The sequence below is a fragment of the Ostreococcus lucimarinus genome, chromosome 13 (genome assembly GCF_000092065.1).
Source record: "Ostreococcus lucimarinus CCE9901 chromosome 13, complete sequence".
In the NCBI taxonomy this organism is placed as follows: domain Eukaryota; kingdom Viridiplantae; phylum Chlorophyta; class Mamiellophyceae; order Mamiellales; family Bathycoccaceae; genus Ostreococcus; species Ostreococcus sp. 'lucimarinus'.
In genome coordinates, this window is record NC_009367.1 from 396,821 (window position 1) to 424,184 (window position 27,364).

General features: G+C 62.7%; 17 protein-coding genes across 17 annotated transcripts; 9 read left to right on the top strand and 8 right to left on the bottom strand.

Moving 5' to 3' along the window:
* Nucleotides 1–548: 548 nt before the first annotated feature.
* Nucleotides 549–2,080, top strand: OSTLU_25431 (ZIP family transporter: zinc ion; the record flags this gene model as incomplete). Its single annotated transcript, XM_001420954.1, has 1 exon — nucleotides 549–2,080. The coding sequence occupies one exon, from the start codon at nucleotides 549–551 to the stop codon at nucleotides 1,980–1,982; it is 1,434 nt and encodes a 477-aa protein (XP_001420991.1). The 3' UTR covers nucleotides 1,983–2,080.
* An 870-nt stretch (nucleotides 2,081–2,950) lies between these two features.
* On the bottom strand, nucleotides 2,951–4,123 carry OSTLU_93634 (predicted protein; the record flags this gene model as incomplete). Its single annotated transcript, XM_001421103.1, has 1 exon — nucleotides 2,951–4,123. One exon carries the CDS (start codon nucleotides 4,121–4,123, stop codon nucleotides 2,951–2,953), a length of 1,173 nt encoding a protein of 390 aa, XP_001421140.1.
* Nucleotides 4,124–4,289: 166 nt separating this feature from the next.
* Nucleotides 4,290–5,141, bottom strand: OSTLU_5140 (MC family transporter: deoxynucleotide; the record flags this gene model as incomplete). Its single annotated transcript, XM_001421104.1, has 1 exon — nucleotides 4,290–5,141. A coding segment is annotated over one exon (852 nt), but the record flags the coding sequence as incomplete, so codon positions are not given.
* A 1,121-nt stretch (nucleotides 5,142–6,262) lies between these two features.
* On the top strand, nucleotides 6,263–7,750 carry OSTLU_47300 (predicted protein; the record flags this gene model as incomplete). Its single annotated transcript, XM_001420955.1, has 1 exon — nucleotides 6,263–7,750. A coding segment is annotated over exon 1 (1,485 nt), but the record flags the coding sequence as incomplete, so codon positions are not given.
* A 275-nt stretch (nucleotides 7,751–8,025) lies between these two features.
* OSTLU_27219 (predicted protein) lies at nucleotides 8,026–9,180 on the bottom strand (the record flags this gene model as incomplete). Its single annotated transcript, XM_001421105.1, has 1 exon — nucleotides 8,026–9,180. One exon carries the CDS (start codon nucleotides 9,178–9,180, stop codon nucleotides 8,026–8,028), a length of 1,155 nt encoding a protein of 384 aa, XP_001421142.1.
* A 480-nt stretch (nucleotides 9,181–9,660) lies between these two features.
* OSTLU_27220 (predicted protein) lies at nucleotides 9,661–11,198 on the top strand (the record flags this gene model as incomplete). The annotated part of the gene is made up of 2 exons (XM_001420956.1): nucleotides 9,661–9,681; nucleotides 9,957–11,198. The coding sequence occupies 2 exons, from the start codon at nucleotides 9,661–9,663 to the stop codon at nucleotides 11,196–11,198; spliced, it is 1,263 nt and encodes a 420-aa protein (XP_001420993.1).
* Nucleotides 11,199–11,277: 79 nt separating this feature from the next.
* On the top strand, nucleotides 11,278–11,655 carry OSTLU_27221 (predicted protein; the record flags this gene model as incomplete). The annotated part of the gene is made up of 1 exon (XM_001420957.1): nucleotides 11,278–11,655. One exon carries the CDS (start codon nucleotides 11,278–11,280, stop codon nucleotides 11,653–11,655), a length of 378 nt encoding a protein of 125 aa, XP_001420994.1.
* Nucleotides 11,656–12,262: 607 nt separating this feature from the next.
* Nucleotides 12,263–13,196, bottom strand: OSTLU_27222 (predicted protein; the record flags this gene model as incomplete). Its single annotated transcript, XM_001421106.1, has 1 exon — nucleotides 12,263–13,196. The coding sequence occupies one exon, from the start codon at nucleotides 13,194–13,196 to the stop codon at nucleotides 12,759–12,761; it is 438 nt and encodes a 145-aa protein (XP_001421143.1). The 3' UTR covers nucleotides 12,263–12,758.
* A 471-nt stretch (nucleotides 13,197–13,667) lies between these two features.
* Nucleotides 13,668–14,528, top strand: OSTLU_5777 (predicted protein; the record flags this gene model as incomplete). The annotated part of the gene is made up of 1 exon (XM_001420958.1): nucleotides 13,668–14,528. A coding segment is annotated over one exon (861 nt), but the record flags the coding sequence as incomplete, so codon positions are not given.
* Nucleotides 14,529–14,722: 194 nt separating this feature from the next.
* Nucleotides 14,723–15,664, bottom strand: OSTLU_89011 (MC family transporter; the record flags this gene model as incomplete). The annotated part of the gene is made up of 1 exon (XM_001421107.1): nucleotides 14,723–15,664. The coding sequence occupies one exon, from the start codon at nucleotides 15,662–15,664 to the stop codon at nucleotides 14,723–14,725; it is 942 nt and encodes a 313-aa protein (XP_001421144.1).
* Nucleotides 15,665–15,834: 170 nt separating this feature from the next.
* Nucleotides 15,835–18,497, bottom strand: OSTLU_19807 (predicted protein; the record flags this gene model as incomplete). Its single annotated transcript, XM_001421108.1, has 2 exons — nucleotides 15,835–17,317; nucleotides 17,364–18,497. 2 exons carry the CDS (start codon nucleotides 18,495–18,497, stop codon nucleotides 15,842–15,844), a joined length of 2,610 nt encoding a protein of 869 aa, XP_001421145.1. The 3' UTR covers nucleotides 15,835–15,841.
* Nucleotides 18,498–18,968: 471 nt separating this feature from the next.
* Nucleotides 18,969–20,327, top strand: OSTLU_27227 (predicted protein; the record flags this gene model as incomplete). The annotated part of the gene is made up of 1 exon (XM_001420959.1): nucleotides 18,969–20,327. The coding sequence occupies one exon, from the start codon at nucleotides 18,969–18,971 to the stop codon at nucleotides 20,325–20,327; it is 1,359 nt and encodes a 452-aa protein (XP_001420996.1).
* A 106-nt stretch (nucleotides 20,328–20,433) lies between these two features.
* On the top strand, nucleotides 20,434–21,117 carry OSTLU_13214 (predicted protein; the record flags this gene model as incomplete). The annotated part of the gene is made up of 1 exon (XM_001420960.1): nucleotides 20,434–21,117. One exon carries the CDS (start codon nucleotides 20,434–20,436, stop codon nucleotides 21,115–21,117), a length of 684 nt encoding a protein of 227 aa, XP_001420997.1.
* A 109-nt stretch (nucleotides 21,118–21,226) lies between these two features.
* OSTLU_27229 (predicted protein) lies at nucleotides 21,227–22,258 on the bottom strand (the record flags this gene model as incomplete). Its single annotated transcript, XM_001421109.1, has 1 exon — nucleotides 21,227–22,258. One exon carries the CDS (start codon nucleotides 22,256–22,258, stop codon nucleotides 21,227–21,229), a length of 1,032 nt encoding a protein of 343 aa, XP_001421146.1.
* A 204-nt stretch (nucleotides 22,259–22,462) lies between these two features.
* FBP16-2_13 (peptidyl-prolyl cis-trans isomerase, FKBP-type) lies at nucleotides 22,463–22,990 on the top strand (the record flags this gene model as incomplete). Its single annotated transcript, XM_001420961.1, has 1 exon — nucleotides 22,463–22,990. One exon carries the CDS (start codon nucleotides 22,463–22,465, stop codon nucleotides 22,988–22,990), a length of 528 nt encoding a protein of 175 aa, XP_001420998.1.
* A 196-nt stretch (nucleotides 22,991–23,186) lies between these two features.
* Nucleotides 23,187–23,423, top strand: OSTLU_27231 (predicted protein; the record flags this gene model as incomplete). The annotated part of the gene is made up of 1 exon (XM_001420962.1): nucleotides 23,187–23,423. The coding sequence occupies exon 1, from the start codon at nucleotides 23,268–23,270 to the stop codon at nucleotides 23,421–23,423; it is 156 nt and encodes a 51-aa protein (XP_001420999.1). The 5' UTR covers nucleotides 23,187–23,267.
* Nucleotides 23,424–23,745: 322 nt separating this feature from the next.
* On the bottom strand, nucleotides 23,746–27,211 carry OSTLU_27232 (predicted protein; the record flags this gene model as incomplete). Its single annotated transcript, XM_001421110.1, has 1 exon — nucleotides 23,746–27,211. One exon carries the CDS (start codon nucleotides 27,209–27,211, stop codon nucleotides 23,759–23,761), a length of 3,453 nt encoding a protein of 1,150 aa, XP_001421147.1. The 3' UTR covers nucleotides 23,746–23,758.
* Between the last annotated feature and the right edge of the window lie 153 nt (nucleotides 27,212–27,364).

Below are 27,364 nucleotides of genomic sequence, written 5' to 3' on the forward strand. Positions count from 1 at the left end.
GATCGACGTCTCCGCGCGCGAACGAGCCGAAGAGGCGTCGCGAAGTGCGGCGATGCGCGCGCGTCGTGCACGTGTCGACGATTCGCGTCGTGCACGTGTCGAGGATCGTCGTACGCGACGCCCCGCGAAGCCCATCACGGATCGCGTCGCGACGCGCGTCGTAAACATGTCGACACGCATGTCGACATATTTACCCACGCGCGTGTACGCATTGAACCCCGTGATGCATCTATATACGAAAAACGTCTCGACGCACATGTCGACATATTTCGACATATCCAAGTACCACCGAGATGTGTCGACACTGCGGCGGATGTCGACATTTTGTCGTTCGCGAGTCGTGACTTATAAACGACCGCCCTCCATCGCGCCGGTTCGGTTCGTATGCCGCTTTAGTTTGTGCGCAGCCGCACTTACCGACGCCGGCGAAGACGACGACGACGACGGAAACGATGACGAACGAAAACACGAAGAACACGAAGACGACGATGCCGCCGCGCGAACGCGCACGCGGTGCGAGGACGGTCGAGCGACGACGAGGGCGAACGATGCGCTGCGCGAGCGCGCTCGGTGGTGGCATCGCGATCGTCGCGAGCGCGCTCGCGCAGCGCGGCGCGCACGCGTCCGGCGCGCACGCATTCGAATGGGCTGGAATCTTTGAGACGCCAGAGAATGAATACGTGTGGCAGGCGCAAAAGGTGGCCGATAAGTACGCCGCCGATACCATGAAAATGGTCATCTACGACGAAATCGCCGCCGGACACGACGAGCTCGAAGCCCGCGAGGATAGCGGTGATACCGCAATCGGGGGAGCTTGTACGACGGCTAAGATACGAGATAGTGTTTTGACACCTGATAGTGGGTGTGTCAACCTTGAATTTGACAACACCTGGCACACGACGCCGTTTAAGATTAATACGACTGGCATCGACGCGATCTCAATCTTCGCTGAGCACGTTCCCACCGAGTTCGAGCGCGACGCGCACTATCTCAAGGACCTCCACGGAGATGACGTGGTGCCAAAAGCTTCACTTCCCGAAGCATCCACCGTGAGCGAATCGAAATCAAAACCGTGGGCCAACGCCATTGGGGCGGCAATTATCGTCAATATCGTCACACTTTCTGGTGTGGTCTTTCTCATCCCGAGTATCGCTAAGAAGCAGAAAGCGTACCCTGAAACTGTGAGTTGCACAATTAACTCGTTTGCCGCCGGCGCACTTCTTTCGGCTGCGTTTTATCTGATGTTCTACGAAGCCACGCATTTAATCAAACCTGCTGGCTCGGATGAGGCAGAGCAGACCGCATGGTGGGCTTCCGCTTCTATCTTCGGCTTTCTCATGGCCTACTTCATCGACTTTGGTATCTCTGTCGTGTTCCCAACTCTTGGAAATACAGCGAAGACAACCGATGCGGAACTTGCAGTCAAAGGCGCTCAAGATGACTGTGATACTTGTACTTGTAACTCACACAAGTATCGCGTTCGAAGTGGTATCATTCTTGGAGATTTCATGCACAACCTAGTGGATGGTATTTTCATTGGCTTCGGCTTTCTGAACTGCGACAGTACCATGGGATGGTCGATCACCGCCGCGACCGTCTATCACGAAATCGCTCAAGAGCTTGCTGACTACTTGGTGCTCGTAGACCCCTTCCAGGGCGATCTCGCGCCGTTGCCGACGCTGACTTTAAACTTCGTTTCCGGCTTGAGTGTCATTCTTGGCGTCCTCATTAGTGTTGGATCGGGAAATAACAACGACTTCTGGCATGGACTGCTGCTCGCCTTCGGTGCTGGAGTCTATCTGCAAATCGCCGCCGCAGAGTGCATGCCCCGAGTATCAGTGAGCGCCACTTCACCTCGTCTTCGCGCGACGAGCATTCTCACCTTCATCGTCGGCGTTGTTGCCATCAGTCTCGTGCTCCTCAACCACAAGCATTGCACAGGCGGTGGCGGTGGCGGAGACTCACACGCACACGCGCACTAATGAGAGCGGTAAAAAAATGTCAATTACTATCAAATCAAGTTGTGGCAAACACACCCACGGCCACTGACGGAGATCTATTTTTCAAGCTAGAGGATCATATAAATTGTAAATCGAAACGCTCTTCGTAATTTACGGCACCTGTTCCTCGATCTCCTGGCGAACATCGATGAATTATTTCGATAAGATGTCCCAGATGTTACCCACACCACGGTACTTGTGAAGCTTAATCCAGATACGCGCGCACGCCTTTCTGAAGCATGGTCGGTACCTCGGCTTTCAACTTGTCTGGGAGCGTCGCGTCGGCGTCCTTGACCTCGCGCAGAAAATCGAGCACCCTATTGGTGGAGAACTGTCAGGGAAGGATCCAAGGTGGCGGCATTTGATACACAGGTTGCGCCAGGCTTTGTTAGACAGCAACGGACTCGATTTTACATCATCCGCCAGTATTGCAATTCCTACACGCTTCCCATTTAGCCAGTGCTTGGGCTCCTCGAATTGGTCTGTTTCGGGATTATACAGACTGAGCATCTCTGGGGTCAAATACTCGTCCCACACGGAGGCGTTCATCAGGTGCCCATCGAGTTCCTTGTATTGCTTCAATCTCGTCGCGGTATCTCTGTAAACAATTTTGCTGGTAGAGTGTCAGACTGTTAGGAAAAAGTCTCCGTCGAATATGACGGCTGCTCCGATAGAGATCTGGAAGCCGCGGGATCGAAACCCGCAGGAAGAGATGTGTCGACATCACACCTTACTTTTTCCCACACCCGATTGTCCGTGATGGAAAAGCGACACGACAACACTGTGACTTTCGTCGTTTCGGGGTGACGGATAGTACTTTAAAAAATTTATCGCTGTGAGATTCACCCCCATGGGGGGAGCTCGGCTTCCCTGATTTTTTTGTCACTTTTTCACGACGCCGCGAACCCCTCGTCCCGAACTCCGAGACGCGACGCGAGACATCCATCCCATCACACGAGTCGCCCCCCCGCGAGATAATCGGCGACTCGCACGACGCGCGCGTTCGCGTCGAACGCGCCCGCGTGGACGTCGTCGTCGCCCGCCGCGAGCGCGGCGCCTTCGTCGTCGAAATCCACCTCGTCGAGCGCTCGGTAGCTCTCCATCAACGCGGGATCTTTGGCGGCCATGAGCTTTAAATCTTCCAACACGCGGTCCAGATTGACGTCGTCGACGAAGTTTCCCGCGAACGCCACCGTGCAATCGAGGTTTCGAACGGCGTGCGGCGAGCCGCCCGGCACGAAAAGCACCTCGCCCGGGCCAAGATCGACGTCCCATCGGCGCGCGCCGAATTCACGCGGGAGCGGTAACATTCCCATCTCTTCTTGTTCCTCCAACGGTGGCATCGCGGGATCGAGCGTGCCGCGCGACCAGCTCGGCCGTAAAAACGCGAGCGATTCGCGCGAGAAGACGGTCCATCGCTTCGTGCCGCGCACCACGGCCATGAAAAAGTGCCCCTGCCACTGATCGACGTGCAGGGACGATCGCGTGTTCTTCGCGGCGACAAACAAGCTCGGCCACGACCGTGAAAATGCCGTCAATCGCATCGTGCGCTGCATGTAATCGTGTGCCACGTACGCCGGTACGCGCACGCTCTCCGACAACGACGGCAGCTTGAGCGGAATCGACGTGTCGTACAAGTAACTCCCCGCCCCTCGATCGTCCACGACTTCCGCGAAAAAGTCCTTTAAATCCAAAACGTCCGTCACCTCGCACGACAGCGTCGCGCGTCGGTGACCATCCTTCCTCGTGACGGCGACTTTTTTATTCCCGGCGCGCCGCGTCAACCACGCGCACGTCTCGCCGTCCGCGCCGTCCTCCGTCAGCGCGCTCCCGAGCCCCTCGATCACGACCGGGGTATCCGTGGCGACGTATTCGAGTCGAAAACGTCGCGGCGTGAGATCGCGCGCGTGCACGCGCGCGACGTCGCGTCCCGTCGTCGTCGGTTTTTCGACACCCGAATCTGCGGCGGCGGCGGCGGCGAGCGTCGCGCGCGCGCGCTCGACGCGCGCGACGATCGCGTCGACGTACGCGCGACGACCGTCGTCGGTCTCTCGGGCAGCGCGCGCGGCGAGATCGGCGCGCTCGACGTCGAGGCGCGCGATCTCTTCGTCGAAAAGCGTCATCTTGTGCGGGACGGCGTCGGCTCGACCGCGCTCGACTCACTGCGACTGGCTCTGACTCTTCTACATCTTCGGGACGCGGCGTCCCGATCCCTAACGCGTTCGCCGTCGCGACCTATCGTCGCGGCGCCTCGTCGTCGTCGTCCGCGGCGCGCTCTAACAACCGTCGCGCGGCTTCGAAGACGCTAAAAGTAATCGCGCTCGCGGGGGCGGACTTGATCAGACTCGGCATCAAGCCCTTGTAAAACCCACCCACGCCCTCGCTGCGCGCGATCGTTCGCACGGCGGCGAAGAAACTTTTGTACGCGCCCGCGTCGACGCGTTGGCCGTAGGCTAAACTTCGAGAGAATCCGGCGACTTGGAATCGTTTCTTGACGACGTCGAGCGGGTGAATGACGAGCCGCGCGATGGTGCCCGCGGCGAACCCGCACGCGAAATCGTTCTCCCCGAACACTTCGGGGAGGTTTGATTTCAACGCAGCGTACGAGCCGAACTGCACCGCGCTCGCGGGAACGATCTCGGCGAGCGTCACGGAGACGCCCGCGTACAAACCTTTGGCGACGCCGCGTTCGCGAACGACGCCGAGCGCGGCGTCGAACACGTTATTATACACCTTCGGGTGACCCTGACTCGCCAGTAACGTTCGAATGACATCGAACGGGTACGTCGCCACCGTCGCCACCGATCCCGCGGCGGCGCCACCGATGAAACTCACCGGCAGTCCCGCCGTCGATCCCGGTTTCGCGCGCTCCCGCTCCCTCGCCGCCTCCTTAAACTTATTCAACACCGTGAACTGTATCGCCGTGTACGGCACCCACAGCAGCAGCGCCGGCACCGTCCCCGCCCACATCGCGCGCCCCCCCTCCTCGCGCAGTATCGTCCGCGTCGCGTCCGCCAGCCCTCGATACTTCCCGCTCGCGCCTCGCTCGACTTGCACCTGCAACCGAATCTTAATCACGTCCAACGGCGCCACGCACACGCGCGCCGTCGCGCCCGCCAGCGCGCCCGCCGTCGTCGTCACCCACACCGCCGTCGTTCGCGCGTCCTCGCTCGCGTCCCTCGCGATTCGCGTCCTCCCTCTCGTCGCGTCTCGCGTCGTCGTCGCCGTCGTCCCGCTCGCGGCTCGCGCGCGCGCCTCCTCTCGCGTCCCTTCGCGTCGTTTCGCCGACGTCGACGCCTCCGCGCCGCGCGCGCTCGCGCGCGACATCGTCGCCGTCGTCACCGTCGCCGCGAGCGTCGCCGCGGCGAGCGCGCGCGTCGCGCGCGTCGTCGTCTCGCGTCGCTTTCCGCGCGCGTGGAATTGGAATTTGAATCCCGGCGCGCCGTCGCCGAACGCCGCGCGCATTCGCGCGCCGCGCCGGCGCGTTCGAACGCCGACGTTCGAGCGCGCGTCGCGTCGTCGCGTCGGCGCCGCGCCGCGCCGACGTCTCGCGCGATTCGACGGCGCGCGCGCGATCGAGCGCGCGACGATGCTTACACTAAACTATCACGTACACTAAATACACACACCCGTATGTCCGAATACGTACGACCAGTATTGTGATTCATATTTACCCCATCACGTATATTTTCTCGAAACGCTATCCACGACGGCGCCACGCGCCACACCGCGACGCGACGCGACCGCGCGACGCGCCGGCGCGCGCTCGACCGCGCGCGCGCGACTCGAGCGTCGACTCGACCGCGCTCGACCGCGCGCGAGCGCCGACGGACGCCGCGGTGGCGACGATGCCGACGACGACGATGCGGACGACGACGACGGCGACGACGGCGACGACGCGCGGCGGGCGACGCGCGCGCGAGGGACGCGCGCGCGACGACGGGCGACGACGCGCGATGCCTCGATGCGGCGCGACGGCGCGGGACGAGCGCGCGATGGGACGCGCGCGATGGGCGGGACGAGGGCCGGGACGCGCGCGAGCCGGGACGCGCGCGGCGGCGTCGGGCGACGATAAAAAGGCGCTGACGCTCGAGGAGCGCATCGCGAGCGGAGAGTTCACGAAGGCGTCGTCCACGGGACCGTTTCGAAAGGTGGCGGACGGGCTGCGGGGACTGGTGCCCGAAGACGCGGGACCGGTGGGGCGAGGGGTGTCGCTGGCGCTCGCGAGGTTATCGAGGCGGTGGCGCGCCGAGGCGATGTCGAAGATGCCGGTGGCGAGCGGGGACATTCGCGAGATCGCGGGACAACCGGTTTTTGTGCCGCTGTATAAGCTGTTCTTGGCGTACGGGGAGATGTTCGTCCTGGCGATCGGGCCGAAGAAATTCGTCGTCGTGAGCGACAACGCGGTGGCCAAGGAGATGTTGCTCACGCAGGCGAAGAGCTTCTCCAAGGGATTGCTGTCGGAGATTTTGGACTTTGTCATGGGTCAGGGGTTAATCCCGGCGAACGGTGAGGTGTGGAAGATTCGACGCAAGGTGATCGTGCCGAGCTTGCACAAAAAGTACGTCACGTCCATGGTGGACATGTTCGGCGACTGCGGGTTGAAGGGGATGTCGCAGCTCGCGCGCGCGGAGAAGGCGAACGAGTCGGTGGAGATGGAGAACTTTTACTCGCGATTCGCCTTGGATATCATAGGCAAGGCGGTGTTCAATTACGATTTCGACTCCTTGTCCACGGACGACCCCGTGATCAAAGCCGTGTACACGGTTTTGCGCGAAGCCGAGTACCGGAGCGTGACGTTTATTCCCTATTGGAAGGTTCCCCCGCTTCGCTGGCTCGTGCCGAGGCAGCGTCAGTGCCAGGAGGCGCTGCAAGTGGTGAACGACACCTTGGATGACCTCATCAACCGATGCAAAGCCGTGGTGGAGGAAGAGGATGAGGAATTCGTCGAGGAGTACATGAACACGGACGATCCGAGCATTTTGCACTTTCTCATCGCGAGCGGCGACGACGTGACGTCCAAGCAACTTCGCGATGATTTAATGACGCTCCTGATCGCCGGCCACGAAACCACCGCCGCGGTGCTGACGTGGACGACATTTTTGCTCGCCAAGCACCCCGAAGTGAAGGCCAAGGTATTCGAGGAGGTTGACCGCGTCGTCGGCGACCGCAACCCGACGGTGGCGGATATGCGCGCGCTCGTGTACACGACGCGCGTCATCAACGAGTCCATGCGACTTTACCCGCAACCTCCGGTGTTAATCAGGCGCGCGTTAGAGCCCGTCACCCTCGGAGGGTACAACATCGACGCCGGAACCGACTTCTTCATTTCGGTTTGGAACTTGCACAGAAACCCGCGGATTTGGGACGAACCCGACGCGTTCAAGCCCGAACGCTTCCCGATCGACGCCCCGATGCCGAACGAGTACACCGAAGAGTACGCGTACTTGCCCTTCGGCGGTGGCCAGCGCAAATGCGTGGGCGATCAGTTTGCTATTTTTGAGTCAATCGTGTCGCTCGCCATGCTCATGCGACGATTCGACTTTGAACTCGACGAGTCCAAGCACCCCGACGGCGAATGCGGCATGACGACGGGCGCGACGATTCACACCACGAACGGCTTGCACGTCAAGCTCAAGCGCCGCGATGGGCGAGGTGGGCGAGAGATGGACGGCACGTACGTCACCGGTATGGCGTTGAGCAACCTGGAAGACGTCGACGTCGTTCGAGGGTCCATCGACGCCCCGACGGCGAGCGCGGACGAGTTCGACGCCGCCGTCGACGACGTTGACGGGGACACGTCGGAGAAACTCGAGCGCGCGAAAGAGATCATCGAGGAAGAGACAGCGAAGGCGCGCTAGTCGTAGGCAACGAAAATCGCATCGATCGTTCATCATCAGTAGCTCAAACGAATTTTAATTCTATTCATCGGAACGTCGAACGCCGAAGCGCGGTGGTGTCTCGCTTAGCGATAACGCTTATAATATCGGTATTAAGAAAGAATCGCGCGCGCACGCAGTCTAGTCTACAACAAGAGTTTATTAAGCGCATCGTCCATGTCGTTCACCACCACCGTCGCCGTGGACGTGTCGGAGTCGAGCGGATAAATAAACGTCACCACGGCGGTGATGTCGTCGGCTCGCTCGTCGTGCTCTTGCCAACGCGAGAACGCGGCGCGCACGATGGCGTGCGCGGCGCGTTCGGCGGCACCGGGCATGTTCTCCTCGTAAAATTTCTCCGCGATCGCCATCGTTTCCGCGCTGGACATGAACTCGAACACGCCGTCGGAGGCGACGACGACGCACCGCGTCGACGGCTCGGCGTTCAAGTCAAACTCGCTCATCTCGGGCGTCGCGCTCACGCCGAGCGACTTCCCCACGGTGTCACCGATCGAGCGAGTGAACGCGCATCCGGGAAAACGATAACCAGCCATGAAAACGCGCGGCGGGTCGTCGCAATATTCCTCGTCCGAACCCGGTTCGCCGTCGCCAAAGTCCTCGTGCGCCTCGGTTTCGCCCAAAACCATGCCGATGGTGGCGAACGTCATCGGCGACGTCGCCTCCGCTTTCATCCGCGCGCGCTCGTCCGCGCGAAAGCACGTCTGATCATGCGTCAAATCTCTCACCTCCCATCGCCTCGTGTGTCGATTCCCGACCGCGACGCCCGCCGCGCGCTCGACGCCGACGACGCATCGCGAATCCCCGACGTTTCCCACGCGCACCACGCCTTCGTCATCAAACAGCGCCGTGATCGCCGTCGACCCCGAAAACGACGCGTTCTCCCCCATCTCTTTGCACACCACCGCGTTCACCGCCTCGAACGTCCGCGCGTACCCATCCCTCAGCGCCGCGCCTCCCCGCGTCTCCCTCGCCAGCGTCTCCGCGAACGTCGCCCGCGCGATTTGCGCGCACTCCTCCCCGTGCTTCCCGTGCCCATCGAACACCCCCACCAGCACCCGTCCCGTCTCTCGCCGCGCCACCGCATCGTTTCCCTCCCCATCGATCACCGCCTCCTCGTGCGCCATCTCCCTTCCCTCCCACGTCGCGCACGCGTCCTGATTCACGTGATGATCCTTGTGCGGATAACATCCCTCCTGGCAGCACCACGCCACGCGCGCCGCGAACCGCGCGCTGAGCGCATACGCCCGTTCGCTCGCCACCTCCCGTCGCGTCGCGTCCATCTCGAACCTCAGCGGTCGCGCGCGCGGCGGCTTCGCGCGCGGTCGCCACGCCGTCGCCGCGCGTCCCGCGCGCGCGTTATCCGCTTTCGCGTCGGTCGCTGTCGGCGCGTTTGCGTCGATCGCGGGCGTCGCCGCGCGACGCGCCGGATCGAACGCGACCGTCGCGCGCGCCGCGTCGTGGCCATCGCGCGCGGGCGCGCGCTCGCGCGCGCGGTACGCGCCGGGCGCGAGCGCCATGTGACGCGTTACCGGGACGCGGCGGCGCGTGGCGGCGGGGCGACCGACCGTATGTGCGTAAACAGTACAGACGACATTTTCGACGCCCGCGCGTCGACGTCTCGAACGAATTCGTTCTCGAATACGACGTATGGAGGCGCAGTCAGCGCGCTGTTTGCGCGGTGCTTCAATACGGGCGGTGTGATTTAATTAGCGCCGACGGATCGCGCGATCGACGGCGCGCGCGCGACACGGCGACGCGCGATGCGCGACCTGACGTCGACGGTGCGACGCGACGCGACGCGAGCGCGACGCGACGCGCGACGGGAGACGACGGGAGACGACGGGCGGCGACGCGACGAGCGGACGGCGAACGCGAACGCGGCGACGCGGCGGCGGCAGGGTTTGCGCGATCGCGACGGCGACGCGGCGCGCGCGACGGCGGCGGACGCGCGAGGACGCGGGCGAAGAGTAACGCATCGCGAACGCGTCGCGGACGCGAAGGGCCGACGCGCCGCGGTCGAGCGCGAGGACTGACGGAGCGCGGGACGACGACGCAGATCGCGGCGCGGCTGGACGCGCACCTGACGCTGCCGCTGCTGGAGTTCGCGCTCGCGGAGGGCACGCACGATGCGAAGTCGCTGCGAGAGGCGAAGCTGGCGACGCTGGTGAAGACGAAGATGTGCGATTGGGCGGAGGAGGCGCGCGCGGAGGCGAGCGGGTCGGGATCGGCGGCGGAGGCGAAGGCGAGGCGGGACGCGACGGTGGAGGCGCACGCGGCGCTGGGGAAGGCGGCGGCGCGGGCGGTGAAGTTCGCGAGCGATGGGGCGCTGATCAAGAACTTGCGACGGGATAAGGCGGCGAACGCGAAGTTCGCGGAGGATAATCACGGGGTGACGAGCGCGGACGTGGACGCGCTGTACAAGTTTGCCAAGTTTGAGTACGAGTGCGGCGATTACGAAAACGCCTCGGAGCACTTGGGCGCGGTGCAGTTGTTGAGCGCGGACAACGAGCGGTGCGAGAGCGCGCTGTGGGGGAAGTTCGCGGCGGACATTTTGTTGCGGAACTGGGGCGGGGCTCTGGACGACATGAATAGGTTGCGAGACGCGTTGGAGAGCAACGCGAGCACGAGCAACCTCGTCAAGATGAAGCAGCGCGCGTGGTTGTTGCATTACGCCCTGTTCGTCTTCTTCAACCACCCGAACGGTCGCAACTTGATCATCGACGTGTTGTTCCAGGAGCGATACATGCAAGCGGTGCAACAAGAGGCGCCGCATTTGTTGCGTTACCTCGCCGTCGCCATCGTCGCCAACAAGAAGCGCCGCAACATGCTCAAAGACTTAGTGAAGATTATCCAGAGCGACGTGTACGACGATCCCGCGCTCGACTTCGTCGTCGCGGCCTTCGTCGACTACGACTTCTCCAAGACGCAAGAGATGCTGAAGAAGTGCGACGCGATGATTGAAAAGGATTTCTTTTTAATCGGCTGCAAGGACGCGTTTGACGAAAACGCTCGACAGTACGTCATCGAAAACTACTGCAAGGTGAACAAGCGCATCGACATCGCCAACTTGGCGCAAATGCTCGGTATGCCCGCCGCCGACGTCGAGGCCACCATCGCGACTCTCATCCGCGGCAGTAAGCTCAACGCGCGAATCGATTCCGAAGCCGGCTTCGTGCACGTGCACGTCGAGAAGAAATCCGTCAACGAGCAAATCATCGAAAAGACCAAAGCCTTGCTGTCCAAGACCACCGCCCTCACGCAAGCCGTGTTGGCCAACACCCAGGCGCAGGCGTATTAACGACAATTTGTCATCGTCAACGCACCGGTATAGTTCGCGCCGCGCCGCGTCCCTCGCGTCACTTCGCCTCGCGCGCGCGATGTCCCCGCCCCTCCGTCGCCTCGCGCGCCTCGTCCCGCGCGTCGCCGACGCGCGCGCGTTCGCGTCCGGCGCGGGCAAAGACGTCGTCCGCCGCGACTCGAGCGACGTCGCGTCGTCGTCGTCGTCGTCGGACGCCAATCCTTGGCGACCGGTGGTGGACCGCGAGACGCGGCGCGTGTACTTTTGGAATCCTCGCACCGGCGAAACCTCCGCGGTCGGCGCGCCGCGCCCCGCGACGGAATTTTTAGCGGACGATCCAGGCGCGTCCGCGCGCGAGGGAATCGGGACGCAGATCGGGTCGGCGTTCGCGATGGGCGCGGGCGCGTCCCTCGGTTTCGCGGCGGTCGCCGTCGCGGCGAGAATCGCGTTCGGTTGATCGCGAGCGGTTCTTTAAAGACGCGATCGATCGCGCGGATGGCGCGAACGCGCGTGGATCTCGTAGCGCGCTGTTGTTACAAAAGAATGGTTTCGTGGGTGCATCGCGGGATGGTTTCGTGAGCGCGTCGCGAGTTCGCGACGGGACGCCGACCTCGACGGCGTCCTCGCCGTTCCGACCAAATTTCACTCAAAAAATGTTTCGCCGACGCGCGACCGGTCCGCATCACAGCGCGTCTCGCGAGGATAGACGACGAGAATAATCATCGCTCGACGGCGTCGTCGTCGCCGCCGCGCGCTCGAATTCTCGATCGGAATCTCGAAATAAAATCCCGAGCGCCTCGAGCGCGGAGCCCCCGCGGGTCTGTAGAATTTCCTTCATCGGCGCCACCGAGGCGTAACCCACGCGAGGCTTCGCGCGTCGTTCGCCCTCGTCCGCGCGCGACGATTCCGACGAATCGTCGCGCCGTTCGATCCCGAGCGCGTCGAAATCTTGGAAAAGCGTCCCCGCGCGTTCTCGTTCTCGTTCTCGTTCTCGTCTCGGGACGTCCCGCGCGCGCGCCTCTTCGCTCTTCGCGCGCCGGTGCTTTCGCGCGTCGCGCGAGACCGCGCGCGGACGAAACTCGACGCGCGCGTTCGCGTCCTCGCGCTTCGGCGCGCGTCGCGCGCGGCGCGGCGACGCCGGCGCGCTCGCGACGTCCCGTCGCGCCGCCGCGTCTCGCCGCGGCGAGGGCACCTTCACCCGGCTCGACGACGTTCCCATCGCCGGCGACCGCGCGAGCGCCGGAAGCGCGTTCCCGTGTTCGTCCGTGATCAGGCACATGCGCCCGCGCGCGTCTCGGACGTCGCGCGCGAGGTGGCCGCGCCGACTGTCCGGAGACGCCCACCCCGAGCGCACGTCGCGAACTGCGGCGCGGCGTCGACCGCGACCGCTCGCGCGGCGACGCGCCGCGTCGATTTTCGTCGATTCGATCCTCGGCGGTATCGGAACGCGCCGATTCTCGGCGGTCTCGGAACGCGCGACGAGTCGGGAACCGATGGGCGCGGATTTTCGTTTGGTCGTTGCCAACGCTACGACGCGAACGCGCGCGACGCCTGACGACGCTACGACGCGAACGCGCGCGACGCCACGCGCGCGACGAAAGAATACAAGGAATACGCGCCGCCGACGACGGCGAAGAACGCGACGACGGCGAAGGCGGCGAACCACTCGCGCGAGACGCGCGCGCCGTCGGCCGCGGCGGCGACGCCGTCGGCCGCGGCGGTCGGTTTCTTTTTCTTTTCGTTTTCGCGTCGTCGAGCCGCGCCGTTCGACGCGTCGCCGTCCGCGTCATCCCGCGACGCGTCTTCGCGCGCCGCGGCGACTTCGCGCGCTCGCAAGAACGCGTCGATCTCGGCCATTCGCCGCGCCTTCTTCTCGGCTTTGTCCAGCTCGCGGCGCCGCGTCGCCGTCGAGGGCGGTTTCGCCGCGTCGATCGAGGTCGTCGCCGTCGTCGCGGCGTCTTCGCTCGTCGTCGCGACGTCCGCGCGCGCGACGCGCATCGCGGCGCGGTCGACGCGCGCGGCACAGTGCCGCGCGAGGATCGAATCGATTCGCGTTCGTGCGTCGCGATGTCGGCGTCGCGCGCGCTTCGTCGCGTCGTCGCGGGCGCGTCGAACGCGTCGCGACCCGCGCGCGGCGCGTCGGCGGTCGCGGACGCCGCGCCGCGCGTCGGCGGCGGCGAAGGGCGCGAATCGACGTCGTCGTCGATGCCGGCGTCGCGGTGGCGTCGCGGCGCGCGCGCGCGCGGCGCGTGCGACGGGACGACGTCGTCGCGGTGCGCGCCGTCGTCGTCGTACCTGGAGTCGAAGCGTCGACGCGCGGCGGTGGCGGCGGCGATCGCGCGGTCGACGCGCGCGGCGGCGGCGGCGGCGGCGCGGCGAGCGCGCGCGTGGGACGCGACGGCGCGCGCGGACGCGCGCGACGGCGCGTACCGCGACGACGGCGCGCGTCGCGTCGAAAAGTTGTCGCGGGTCGGCGTGCTGGGCGCGCCGAACGCGGGGAAGAGCGCGCTGGCGTGCGCGCTCGTCGGCGACGCGGTGAGCGCGGTGAGTCGAAAGACGAACACGACGCGGACGCGCGCGCTGGGGGTGCGCACGGTCGGGGACGCGCAGGTGGTGTTCGTGGACGCGCCGGGGATCGTGGGGCGCGAGCACTACAGGAACGCGGCGCACGCGAGAAAGGTGGAGGACGCGACGGCGCTGGCGAGCGAGTGCGACGCGTTGGTCTTCGTCGTGGACGCGGCGAGACAGTTGGAGCGACGGGATTTGCGCGTGCTGGAGGCGGTGCGAAAGACGCGAGCGGCGCTGGGGGAGATGCGCGCGCCGCCGGAGGCGGTGCTGGTGCTGAATAAGGTTGATAAGATTCCGAAGGAGCGACGCGCGGGGTTGACGAAGATGGTGGACGATTTCCGCGCCGCGGGGGATTTTGAATTCGCGCGCGTGTTTCCCGTCAGCGCGCTCACGGGGGCGGGAACGAGAGCGCTGATGGATCACATCGTCGCCGGCGCTCGGGAGGCGCCGTGGGAGTTCGACGCGACGTCGACGAGCGATATGACGCCGGCGCAGAGGGCGCTGGAAATCGTGCGCGAGAGCGTGTACGACGGCGTGCACGAAGATTTACCGTACGGCATCGACATCGCGCACGTCTCGTGGGAAGACTTTAGAAACGGTGACGCGCGCATAGAGCAAAATATTTTAGTCGACACCGCGTCGCAGAGGAAAATAGTCGTCGGAAAGTCGGGCGAAGTCGTCGGGCGAATCGGCATCAACGCCAGAGCGATGCTCGAGCGCGCGCTCAATCGCAAAGTGCACTTGATCCTGAACGTGAGACTGAAGAAGAAGAAGAAGAACTATCGCAGCGATGACGTCGTGTTCGCGGAGCAGTACTGATTAGTCGTAGGCGTAGTCGTAGATGGACGCGGCGCGGACAACCTTCGGGGCGTCTCGTAGCGGTAAACAACAACAAATCAATCACAACTGCACAATAACGTTAAACACGACGCGCCTCGCTTCGAAGCGCGACGCGACTACACGGTTTTCAAAACCTTCGCGTCTTTCGTCTCTCTGGACGACGACTCAAAGTACCTCCTCGTGGTTTCGATGACGGTGAAGTAAATCACCCCGCCCAAACCGATTTCCAGCGCGCGCGGCGCCGCGCCGCGAAAGAAAAACGACATCCCGAACCTCTCCTTCAGTCGTTTCAACCCCGCCAATCCCTTTGGATGCGTCTTGAGATCGATTCCCATCGAAGACGCGCACACGTGCGCCGTGCGCGAGACGTCAAACGGCGTCGTCACCAATCCCGTGAGACCGCCCGCGACGCCGCCGATGATCGCCGTCTGTCGCTTCCCCAGCGCTCTCTTCTTCTTCGTCTTCTTCCCGCTCTCGTCCGCCGCCGCGCCCTCGATCGCCAGCGTCGCTCGTTTCATCGCCTCGAACGCGCTCATCTGGATCGTGTCGAACGGCAGTTCCCTCGCCAGAAAGCTTCCGAATCCCGCGAACAGCTCTCCTCGTCTCGCCGACAGCCTCGCCGCCGTCGCCAGGCTCAACCGCGACACTTGCATTCGCCGCGCGATCAGCTCCATCGGCGCCAGCACCGCGCTCGACGCCAGCGCGCCGAGCATCGCCGCGATCGACGGGTCCAACCCGAGCGTGCTCTTCGCGCACTCGTACGCCGACATGAACAACGCGGTGCCCGGCGCCGCGCCGAGCAGCTCCGCCGCGACGCCGCCGTACAGCCGGTCCGCGGTCAATCGCCCGCCCGCCTGCGCGCGCGTCTTGAGCGTGTTCAGCGGGAACAGCACGAGCTGGCACGCGATGCCGGCGCACGCGCCGCTCGCGATGCCGACGCGGAGGGAACGCGCGAACGACGGCGGTCGGTCGGTCGCCGACGACGAAGCGTCGCGGCGCGTTTCGCGGCGCGCGCGCGCGCGATCGGCGTCGGCAGGGACGCGGGAGGGAGGCGGCATGCGCGCTCGACCCGGGCGTCGCCGTGCGCGCCGCGCGCGCGCGGCAGGGGCGCGGAGTGGCGCGCGATGGCGCGGCGATGGACGACGGGCGACGCCGCGAGCGAACGCGCGAGAGGGACGGAGACGCGAAGGAACGAATGCGCGGTCTTAGCGTTGAAACCGAGGCGCGTCGCGCGATCACTCGAGCGACTTGGAGACGATCTCGAAGACGTTTTCGCTCAGACCCGTCTTGGCGGCGATGCGCTCGAGCTGCGCCTTCATCGCCGACGCGCGCGTCGGCTCGAATTTGCGCCAACGCGTAAACGCGGACACCATGCGAGAGGCGACTTGGCCGTTGAGATCGTCGAGCTCGAGGACGATGTCGGCGAGGAATTCGTAACCGGAGCCGTCGATGGCGTGAAAGTTGGTGGGAGAGGCGCAGAAACCACCGATGAGGGAGTACACTTTGTTGGGGTTCTTGATGTCGAAGGCGGAGCCGGCGGCGAGCGCGCGAACGTTGGCGAGGTTGTTCGGGAGCGACGACGCGGCTTGGATGCTGAGCCATTTGTTCATGACGAGCGGGTCGTGCGACCACTCGGCGTAAAACGCATCGATGGCTTTGATGCGTTCGTCGCAGTCTTTGCCGCTGAGCGCGCTCAGGGCGGCAATCTTATCCGTCATGTTGTCCGCGGCGACGTAGCGCTCGTACGTCATCGCGGCGATTTCCGGCGCGTCCAAATACGACAAATATCCGATGCACGCGTTTTTCAGCGATCGCGCGGCGCGATCGGCGGGTTCGTTCGAATACACCGCGGCGCTGTTCGCTTGCGCCGTGGCTTCCAACTCAGCGCGAAGCTCCGTGGCGAGCGTCTTCATGACAAAGTCGCGAGCGGCGTGCACGGCGGCGGGATCCACCGTGCCCTCTTCGAGCATGTCGCTCAGCTCGCCCTCGGAAGGCACCATCATGGCGCGCGCGATGAACGCCTTGTCCGCGTCGGCAGCCTTGGCGCCCGAAAGAATCGTGCGCATCGCCGCCGTGATGGCGTCGTTCATCTTGAATGACTGCTCGCCGCCCTTGATCAGATCCAGGCAGAGGTTTCTGAGCAGCGTCTGCCCAGCCTCCCATCGGTTGAACGCGTCCGAGTCGTTCGCCATGAGGAACAACAAGTCGTCTTGCGTCAAGTTGGTCGTCAAACGCACGGGCGCGCTGAAGTTGCGCAAGATGCTCGGCACGGGCTTGGCGTCGACGCCGGTGAAAGTGTACGTCGCCGAGGCTTGATCGAAACGAAGCACCGCCGTCGTGCCGTGGGATTTGCCGTCGATCGTGAGGTTCATGTCTGCACCGTCGGGACCAACGAGACCAACGGCGATCGGGCACAAGACCGGAACCTTGGAGTCTTGACCGGGCGTTTTCGGAACCACTTGCGAGCATTCGAGGGTGAACGTCTTCGCGGCGGCGTCGTAAGACCCGTTCGCGGTGACGCGCGGCGTACCCGCTTGGGAGTACCAGGGCTTGAACGTGGACAAGTCCGCACCGTTGGCGTCGCACATGGCGGCGAAGAAATCCTCCGTCGTCACCGCTTGACCGTCGTGACGTTCAAAGTACAAATCCATCCCCTTGCGGAACCCATCCTTGCCGAGGAGCGTCTCGTACATGCGCACGACTTCCGCTCCCTTTTCGTAAACTGTCACGGTGTAAAAGTTATCCATCTTAATGTACGATTCCCGGGCGAATCCGGTGCGCCATCGGACCCGCGTCTTGGGCGAATTGCGCCATGCGAAGGCGCGAGACGTCGCCGATGCGCTTGACGCCTCGCGAGTTCATATCCGCGCTGAACTCTTGGTCTCTGTACACAGTCAGCCCTTCCTTGAGGGACAGTTGGAACCAATCACGACACGTCACACGGTTTCCAGTGTAGTTGTGAAAGTATTCGTGCGCCACGACACCTTCAATGGCGGCGTAATCGGCATCCGTGGCGCTCTGCGGCGTCGCCAACACGAGACGCGAGTTGAAAATGTTCAGCGACTTGTTCTCCATGGCGCCCATGTTGAAATCGTCCACGGCGACGATGTTGAAAAGCTCCAAGTCGTACTCCAAACCATACGTGTCTTCGTCCCATTTCATGGATTTGATCAAGCTCGTCATCGCGTGCGCGCACTTGTCCAAGTTGTGCGTCTCGGTGAAGATGCGAAGCGTCACTTCTTTGCCCGTCATCGTCTTGAATTTATCCTCCACCATCCCGAGATCACCCGCGACGAGCGCGAAAAGGTAACACGGTTTTGCCCACGGATCTTCCCACACGGTGAAGTGCTTACCACCCTCCAAATCTCCAGAATCCACCAAGTTTCCGTTGCCGAGCAGCACCGGATACTTCGTCTTATCCGCCGTGATGCGCGTCGTGAATATCGACATCACATCCGGTCTATCTTGATAAAACGTGATTCGTCGGAAACCTTCCGCCTCGCATTGCGTGCAAAAGTTCCCAGACGACTTATAAAGTCCCTCGAGCGCGGTGTTCTCTTGCGGCTTAATCGTCGTCGTCACTCGCAAATCAAACGCCTCCGTCGGCAGCGCGCGCAGCGTGATCCCCTTCCCCGTCCGTTCGTACGTCGTGAATTTCGCGCCGTCCACCTCGATCGCCGCCAACTCCACCGATTCATCGCCGTTCAGGAACAACGATTTCCCATTCGCATCGTTCGCCGGTCGAACTCGAATCGTCGACGTCACCGTCGTCGTCGCCTCCCCGAGCTCAAAGTCCAAATTCACCCTTTCGAACGCGTACGCCGGTCGCTCGTAATCCTTCAGATATATCGTCTTCGGCGCCTCCGTCGGCGTCTCCGTCGCCGTCGTCATCGCGCGCGGCTTCACCGCGCTCGTTCGCGACGTCGCGTTCGATGGTTTCGGTCGTGACGTCAGCGCTCGAAACGCCGCGCTCGCGACGCCTCGCGCGCTCGATCGCATCGTCGGCGCCGACGCTCGCTCGGGCGTCGTCTCGGGGATTCGTCGCGGCGCGCGCGAGCGTCCGGGCGCGCGTCGTCGTCGCGCTGTGCGGCGCCGAGCGCGACTGCGAGCGAAAAGCACACTTTCCAGCGCTTCAAAACGCGGCGACGCGGCGCGCGTCGCGTCGAGCGCGACCGCGGCGCGCGCGCGCGTCGCGAAGGCTTTATAACGGGCGCGCGCGGCGTCGGCGCGCGGAATCGCCGCGCGACGCGCGCGAAAGACGGCGAAACGTCGATGGTGGAAAACTCGTCCGCGACGGGGACGACTCGAGAAACGTACGAAAGCGCCAAGCGCGCGCGCGAAGACGCGCGAACGGAGATCGCCATGGATGCCGTGCGCCGCGCGGGCGACGCAGACGCGTCAACGAGCGCGACGGTGAGGGATGGGGAGGTGTTTTCGAAGAATTTGTACTTTGAGCACCCGTCGACGACGGCGCGAAGCGCGAGAGCGACGGAAGACGCGATGCGAGCGCGCGGCGTGCGCGTGGTGCGAGGGGCAGATGTGCCCAAAATCGTGACGACGTTCGAGGAGGCGTCGTTCCCGGCGTACGTGATGGACGATTTGAAGGAGCGCGGTTTGGCGACGCCGACGCCGTGTCAGTGCCAGGCGTGGCCGATCGCGCTGAGCGGACGAGACTTGATCGCGGTCGCGGAGACGGGGTCTGGAAAGACGTTGGCGTACGTGTTACCCGCGATCGTGCACGTGAACGCGCAGCCGGTGCTGGAGAAGGGGGAGGGGCCGATCGCGTTGGTGCTCGCGCCGACTCGAGAGTTGGCGAGTCAAATCGAACTCGAGGTCGCCAAATTCGCGGCGTCGAGCGAGATCAAGCACGCGTGCGTTACCGGTGGCGTCCCAAAAGGTCCGCAAATAAAAGCGTTGAAATCAGGAGGGAGCGAGATTTGCGTCGCGACGCCGGGCCGCCTGATTGATTTTTTGGACGGCGGGCAGACGAATTTGCGACGAACGTCGTTCGTCGTCCTAGACGAGGCAGATCGAATGCTCGACATGGGTTTCGAGCCGCAGATTCGTCGAATCATCGCTCAAACGCGCTGCGATCGCCAAACGCTCCTGTTCACCGCGACGTGGCCGGTGGAGGTGCGAGAAGTGGCGAGAGAGTTTATTCGCAACGACCCGGTGGAGATGCGCGTCGGCGGCGCGGGCGACGGTTTGCTCGCATCGAAAAACGTCGAACAAATCGTGCACATAGTCGAAGACGCGGAGGCAAAGTACGCTAAACTCATGGATATTTTAGAAGAAGAGATGGACGGGAGCTCGATCTTGGTCTTCGTCGAGACCAAGGCGCTCGTGGACCAGCTGACGCGTCGACTCCGTTCGGAGGGTTGGCCCGCGCTCGGCTTGCACGGCGACAAAGAACAGAAAGAGCGCGACTGGGTCCTCGAAGAATTTCGCGCCGCGCGATCGCCGATCATGATCAGCACCGACGTTGCCAGTCGCGGCTTGGACGTCGTCGGCGTGAAGCTCGTCGTCAACCACGACTTTCCGAAGAGCGTCGAGGAATACGTCCACAGAATCGGTCGCACCGGTCGCGCCGGACGCAAAGGCAAATCGCACACGTTCTTCTCTATCTTGCGCGACGGCAAGCACGCGCGAGAGCTCGCGCACGTCTTACGCGCGTCGAATCAATCGATCCCGCGCGCTCTCGAGGGCGTCGTCGCCGACTGAGCGTCGCCCTTCGCCGCGCCCGTAGCCTCACTTCGCCGCTCGCGACGTCCCGTCGTCGGTCGCCGTAAATAACGCACGCAACTCAACGCACGATCTCTCCACGGCGATGTCCCTCGCGAAGACGTACCTCGCGTCGTACAACGCCGCGCTCGTCGCCGGCTGGTCCTACGTCCTCATCCTCGCCTTCGCCGCGCTCCGCACCGCCGGCCCCTCCGCCGTCTACGCCGCCGTCGAGCGCCCGCTCGCGCTCGCACAGACCGCCGCCGTGCTCGAGATCGCGCACGCCGCGTGCGGGATCGCGCGATCGCCCGTGCTCGTCACCGCGATGCAGGTGAGCAGCAGGTTGATGGTCGTCTGGGGCGTCTTACATCTCGCCCCGGTCTCGCGCACGGCGAGTCTGGACGTCGTCGGACCGCTGAAAATCGGCGTACCGTCGCTCATGCTCGCCTGGGGCGTCACCGAGGTCGTGCGGTATAGCTTTTACTTTTTTAAGCTCGTTCGGGGCGACGTGCCGAGGGCGGTGACGTGGTGTCGATACACGTTGTTCATCGTGCTGTACCCGCTAGGCGTGAGCTCTGAGCTGTTTCTGGCGTACAGCGGGTTCAAATATTTGGTAAAAACGAACCCGTTGGCGTACGAGATGCCGAATGCGGTGAACTTTGCGTTTCATTTGCCGACGGCGATGCTCATGTTCTTCGCGGGATACGCGCCGGGCTTTCCGATGTTGTACGGGTACATGCTCGGCCAACGCAAGAAGGTTTTGGGTGCGGCGAAGAGCAAGCGCGACTGAGCGTAGTAGTATTGCCCGAGCGACGAGCGGGATCGATCGAACGGGGTAGATGTAAATGTTGAAATATGACGTCGTCGACACGCTACTAGACTACGGGACTGCTACGGGTTTACATGAACAAGGGAACGCGCTCCTCGACGTTTTTCGCCAGCTTCGAATTCGAATTCGCGCGTAAAAACTTCACCAACACCAAGTGAGTGAACATGACGAGACACAAGAACGCGTTCAGGTACACCACGGTTTCTCGACGCCAATAATTCGTCCACTGGTACGCCCAGTCGCCGTTCAGCACCATGACGTTGAACTGACCGATGATGAAAAACGTGCTGGCGTAAAAGATCGGCTGCGACATGTAGCACTTTGGGAACACCAATCGCCCGAGAGAGGCCTCGATGAGCAACAACAAGACGTTGCCCAAGTACCCTATCATGTATTGCGGCTCGAGGTAACACAGGCGCGAGGCGGGATCGAGAAACGTCGTCAACTTCCCTCTCGCGCTCGACGGCACGCACTGCGGGGCGAACGCCGCCTCAAAGAGCACGATGACGAGAAATGAAACGCTCATCGTGAAAGCGATGGTGTACAGCGCCATAACCCAGTGTCCCAACGTGTTACACCGCCCGCTGTGGCCGAGGTAGTGATCGTGCGTCGCCGTTCTCGAACACATCCCCGCGAGCGACGCCAGCGTCGCGAAAAAGAAAAACAGCGTCACCGAGTGCACGGTCCAATCGTGCAGATTCAAAAAGTACGACATGTCCAACCCATACATCTCCGTCTCCGCGTTCACCGTCAATCGCGGCGCGATTTTCTCTCGCACTTCGTAGTACGCGCACGCCGCCGTCGCGCACGCTCGATACGCCAACAAAAACACCCCAGACTTCCCGAACGACTCCGCCCACACGCTTCGATTCGTCGCCCCGCCCGCGTACGCCAACCCACCGTTCATGCGATAGTACTGCAAGTTATCGCCCGCGAACCCGAACCACATGAACGTCGACACCGCGCTCGCCGTCGCCCACAGGTACCTCAGCGGGTCGTTCTTCCAGTCCATCGCCGCGTCCACGTCGTTCAGCAGCTCTTGCACCTTCGTCGCGTTCACCACCGCGGTGCCGTTCACCATCGCGCGCACGAGCGACGCCATCGCGCGTCCCCGAGGGTGTTGCGCCCTCGTCGATTCGCCCGATCGAGCCCTCGCGCGCGCCCGCTCGCGCCGCGCGCGTCCCGCGCGCGTCCCGTCCGTCGCCGTCGCGTCCTCGCGCGTCGCGTCGCGGCCGTCGCGAAGTCGCGCGTCGCCGAGTCGCGTTCGTCGCGTCACTCGCGCGCGCAACACCAATCGTTCGCAAAAATGTTCGCGTCGACGCTCTCGCGCGCCGCCGTCGTCGCCGCCGCGCGCGCGCCGGACGCGGACGCGTCCATCGCGTCGCGCCGCGCCGCGGTCGCCGCGGGCGCGCTCGCGGTCGCGCTCGCGCCGCGCGGCGCGCGCGCGCGCGGCCTGCCGACGCTCGAGTGCGCGAACGAACTCGTCGTCGGCGCGCGCGGGCTGGCGTTCTGCGACGCCGTCGTCGGCGACGGCGCGACGCCGACGGCGTCGAGCGTCATCAAGGCGCACTACGTCGGGCGGTTGGAGAGCGGACGCGCGTTCGACTCGAGCTACGAGCGCGGCGCGCCGCTGCAGTTTAAACCGTCGCAGGTGATTCAGGGCTGGGGACTCGGGATCTGCGGCGACGGCGACGCGATACCCGCGATGCGCGTGGGAGGGAAGCGACGGTTGGTGATCCCGCCGGAGCTCGGGTACGGGGCGCGAGGCGCGGGAGGGGCGATACCGCCGAACGCGACGCTGTACTTCGACGTCGAGCTCGTCGCCGTCGCGTGAGGCCGACGTCGTCGCGCGTCGGTCGCGCTGGTGACGGTTAGCGTTTTGAATACTTTTGTTCATCTGTTTCGTTTCGTTTCGTTTCGTTTCGTCTTCGTCGTCGTCTTCGTCGTCGTCTTCGTCTTCGTCTTCGCGGCGCCGCGGCGACGGCGACGGCGACGGCGACGGCGTCGCCGCACACGACGTCGCGCAAAAGCGTCGACTTACGCGCCCGCTCGAACGTCGCGAACGCGTCATGCCCATCTTCTGAACCATCAAAACGGCCGCCGACGGCGCGATGTACGCCGTCGGCGCGACCGATAAGCTGCAAGGCACCGGCGTGTGGAGCTTCATCAAGGCTGAGCGCGACTCCGGCGCGAACAAGGCGGCGAATAAGACGAAGCGACCGGAGCAAAAGAAGAAGACGCCGCAGCGCTTCCCCGGGGGGAAGTGACGGGACGGCGAAGCTCGGTTCGAGCGCGCGGTGAGCGCGAAAGGTTACGTTATCTAAAGTGACGTGGCCTTCGGGACGCGCGAGCGAACGAAGAAACGACGAAACGACGCCGCGGCGCGCGCGCACGTGACGGGCATCGAACGAAATCGACTTCATAGTGAGTGTTCGAAGTTCGTGCTCCGATGACGCGCGCGCGTTGATGGTGAATCGTGATGTTGTTTAGTTTTTTACGCGGCGCCGGCGAGGGAGCGCGAACAGACCGCGTTTGTAGTGTGACCACGTTTTATGATTGTCGCTATGAATACGCTATGTTTTCTTACACTGTACGTTTCGTCCTAGTCGAGCCATGCCGGTCGCCTGGCGCCGTCGAATCGTTGATCATCGTTCTCGTAATCGCTAAAGGATTGACTTCGCTGCGTCGACGCGTCGTCGTCGAGCGTGTCGGCGTCGGAGGCGGAGTCCCACTCATGATCATCCGCGACGAACGCGTCGGAGTGCCCGAACGCGTTGTTTTCGACGTGATTGTAGTCGCTTCCAACCCCCAAAGCGCGAACATCGACCACTGGTACGCCGTAATGTCCGCCGTCGCGCTGGCGCGTGCCGCGAGAGCCTCGCTTCGCGGTCGCGGCGTCGCCGCCGTATATCTTTGAACCGGTCTTACGCACCCAAGGCGCGCCACCGTCGTACTCGCGTTCGTTATCATAACGATGATGAATCAGCTCCGCGATATCATCGTCGTCGCCTTGTCCGAGCGACCACGCGTCTCGCGAGTTCACCGAGTCGCCGCGCACGGGGCCTCCCGCGTACGAGCCTAGTTTCATTTTGGCCGCCGCGACAGTGCTCTTGTCGAACAAGAACGCGTAATCGGGCTGATATTCGGGACGGTACGTCTCCGAACCGACGATTAACCCGGTCATGATGGCTTCGTGATACTGAGGTAAGTTTTTCCACGAGCGCGCGATGTCTCGACGCGACTTGCCCCAGTTATGCCACGCGACTGCGATTTGCCACAAACCCATGACGCCCAAAAGGGCGAAGAACATACCCATGAACGGCATCCCCGCTTCGCTGAACGGTCGTTCTGCGAAACGCAGCTGTACGCGTGGCGGTGGAGCGACGAAATCTCCCGCCGACAACGCCCCGACTGTCGCGTCGCGATACTGATGAAAGTACGTCGTCGCGACGCCGGTGCTTTGCACGATGGCCGTGAGCGCGCCGTTGTCGTGCGGCGGGTTTAATATTTCACCCCCAATCTCATACGCAAGCGGAGGAGCATTGTTCTTACTCGAATGTTCAAAGTCTTTCGTCGGTTTCGCCAAATCAGGTGTCCAGTGGTACGAGAACATCCAAAGACCGATGAGAGCGTGAATCGAGACTGAGATGAAAAGCACCTTCGCCGCCGTCATGGGAAGCGTGCTCTTCGATCTTTCGGGCAACTTGCACACTTTCAACAGGAGGCGGTAATCGTACAGGTACACCAACACGAAGTACATCGACAAAACCAAGTATATCAGCGGCATACCGCTCGAAAAGGTCATCGCCGCCATAATCGTAAAGCAAACGTCGCCGCACTTGGCGCCGGTGTCAAACGATGGCCCTTCAAACGCCTTGTTCAGCTTTGCTTGCGTGTGACAGTACGCCACGGAGAATTTTCGACCGACATGCGTGATGATGTCTACAAGTACTCGAGCCAAAATACGTATCGTCACGCTCATCATGATTGCGAAAAACAACACCAAGCCGACGTCGTTGAACCATTCGCTCGTGAAATCTGCGTACTCGCCTTTGAGCCCAAACATTTGCTTGATGAGCGGGAAATACCTGCCAATGTGATAGAAATTGGCGTTGAGCAAGCCATAAATAACCGCGACGTTCAAATATCGCACCCAGAAGATTATTTTCGTCTTGAGCACCTTCGTGGCACTGCGCGTGCGCAAACGTTCTGCGGCGACGAGGAGGGGCACAATCCATTCGAGGAGGACGTTCATGAGCGTAATGCAAAACGACACCCACAACCAGTTGTAATACTCTCCTGGACCGAGGTTCACGTATTTCGCGCACGAGTGGCGAATGGCTTTGTTGTATGCCCGAACAACCTCCGAAGTTAAGCCGTACTTCAGACTGGCGCAGTAGCACGCGTGACAGTTTTGCATCGTCGGACCTCCCGGACAACGGTTGGTGTCTTGGGCGCAATTCGTCAAATCACGAACCGCATCCTGCTGAGCGTAACGACGATCTAAGAGTGTGGCGTTGGGGTAGTCGTAGAAAGCGTAAATTGGCGCCCCCCAAGGCATGCCAACGTACGTTTTGTCCTTGGAAAAAGCCACGCCGCATTGGTCCAAGCGAGCTCTGCATGCTGTCCTGAACTGATTCTTATGCGTCTCGAATTGCTCAACCGGATTACCGTGGGCGACGACAATGCCAACATCGTCCGCAAGCGTAGTGACCATCATGTCTGCGTTCTCCCACAGCTTCTCCTTGTCATCCACGAGCATCTTCAAAAAGCCGTAACACAAGAGCACGACGGCCGAGCACGAGAATAGCACGACGAGTCGACGCCATGAGCGATTCGAGAGATTCAGATTCTCGAATCGTACGTCCTCAGGTTCGGGAGCATCTCGCACTCTGTACTTCCGCTTTCCTCGGAAACGCTCTTTCCTAGGAAACGCAAAGATGTACGACATTATACTGCGCGTGTTGCGCAATATACAATCAATCTTTGAGCCTTCGGTTTCAAACGTGATGAAAGCACTACACTGTTTCGCCCGCGTTCGCGCTCTTCTGCGCTTCAATTTCCTATCCACAGCCAATATCTCGTTTTCTATAGCCGTCTTCGTGCCGTCACCTCCGCGATTACCTGCGGCGATGAGCGCAGCTTCGGCTTCGTCGTAATCCTCCAACAAGCGCCGACGCCGTCGCTGCGCGTTGATTTGCATACACTCCGTCTTTACGAGCACGACGTCGGCTACCGTCCCAAACCTGAGCGCGAAAAAGCATCGCACTTCTTCATCGGTCGCATCGCTTGGTAATCCTGTAACTAATACCGTGTAATCCTTCAACGTCGCCGTCCCTCTCTCGACCCGTCGCTCCGTACGCATCAACACAAGCATAATCACTGGAACGCTCAATATAATTATCAAGGACACCACGACATCCATCACCACCGAAAATCGAATGAAATCTATCTTACTGGAGCTCCACCGCAGCACCCCACTCGTTGTCCCCGCGAGCACCCACGCTCGTTGCGGCACATCGTCAGGCGCCACGGTCCCCAAGCTCGCGCTCATCGGATTCGCCCAGTGCCAATCGACGAACCACGAGTGAAACGACGTCGTCGGGCGTCCACTGAGCGCGTCCGCCGTCGGCGCTGTCGCGGTTTCAGGCTCCGCTTCGTAATGCGACGCGTAATACGTGCTCGTGTAATTAATGAACATCGCGGGCAAATTCAACGCGAACGCCGCGAAGAACAAGCACGCGAACGCCCGCAGCACGAAAAAGTATCCCGATACCCCCGCCCCGAACTCCAATCCCAAGTCTACTTCGGAGTCAAAATATTTAAGTTTTTCCAATTTCCCATCCTCGCTCAGCAGTCTCGGCTGCGCGCTGTCCGCGTGCGTCGCCGCCTCTTCCGCGCTCGGCGGCAGGTACACCCCGCGTTCCCGCTCCACGTCGCGGTGATCCTTCACCCGCGCGTCCTCGAACGCCTTTGTCGACAGCACCTTATCCGACGCGATTCGTGCGTCCGCACGCGCGCGCGCGGGCGTCGCTGGCGTCCAATTCGTGTCCATTCCGCGTCGGTTTTGCACCGAATTTCGCGAATTTGCGGAATGCCGCGGGGTCGTTACGTCGACGAGCGTCGCGCACCGACGCGCGCCACGCGCGCGCGCGCGGTTGAGCTTTCAACACGACGCGTACTATCGCCCGACGCGCGCGTGGCGCGT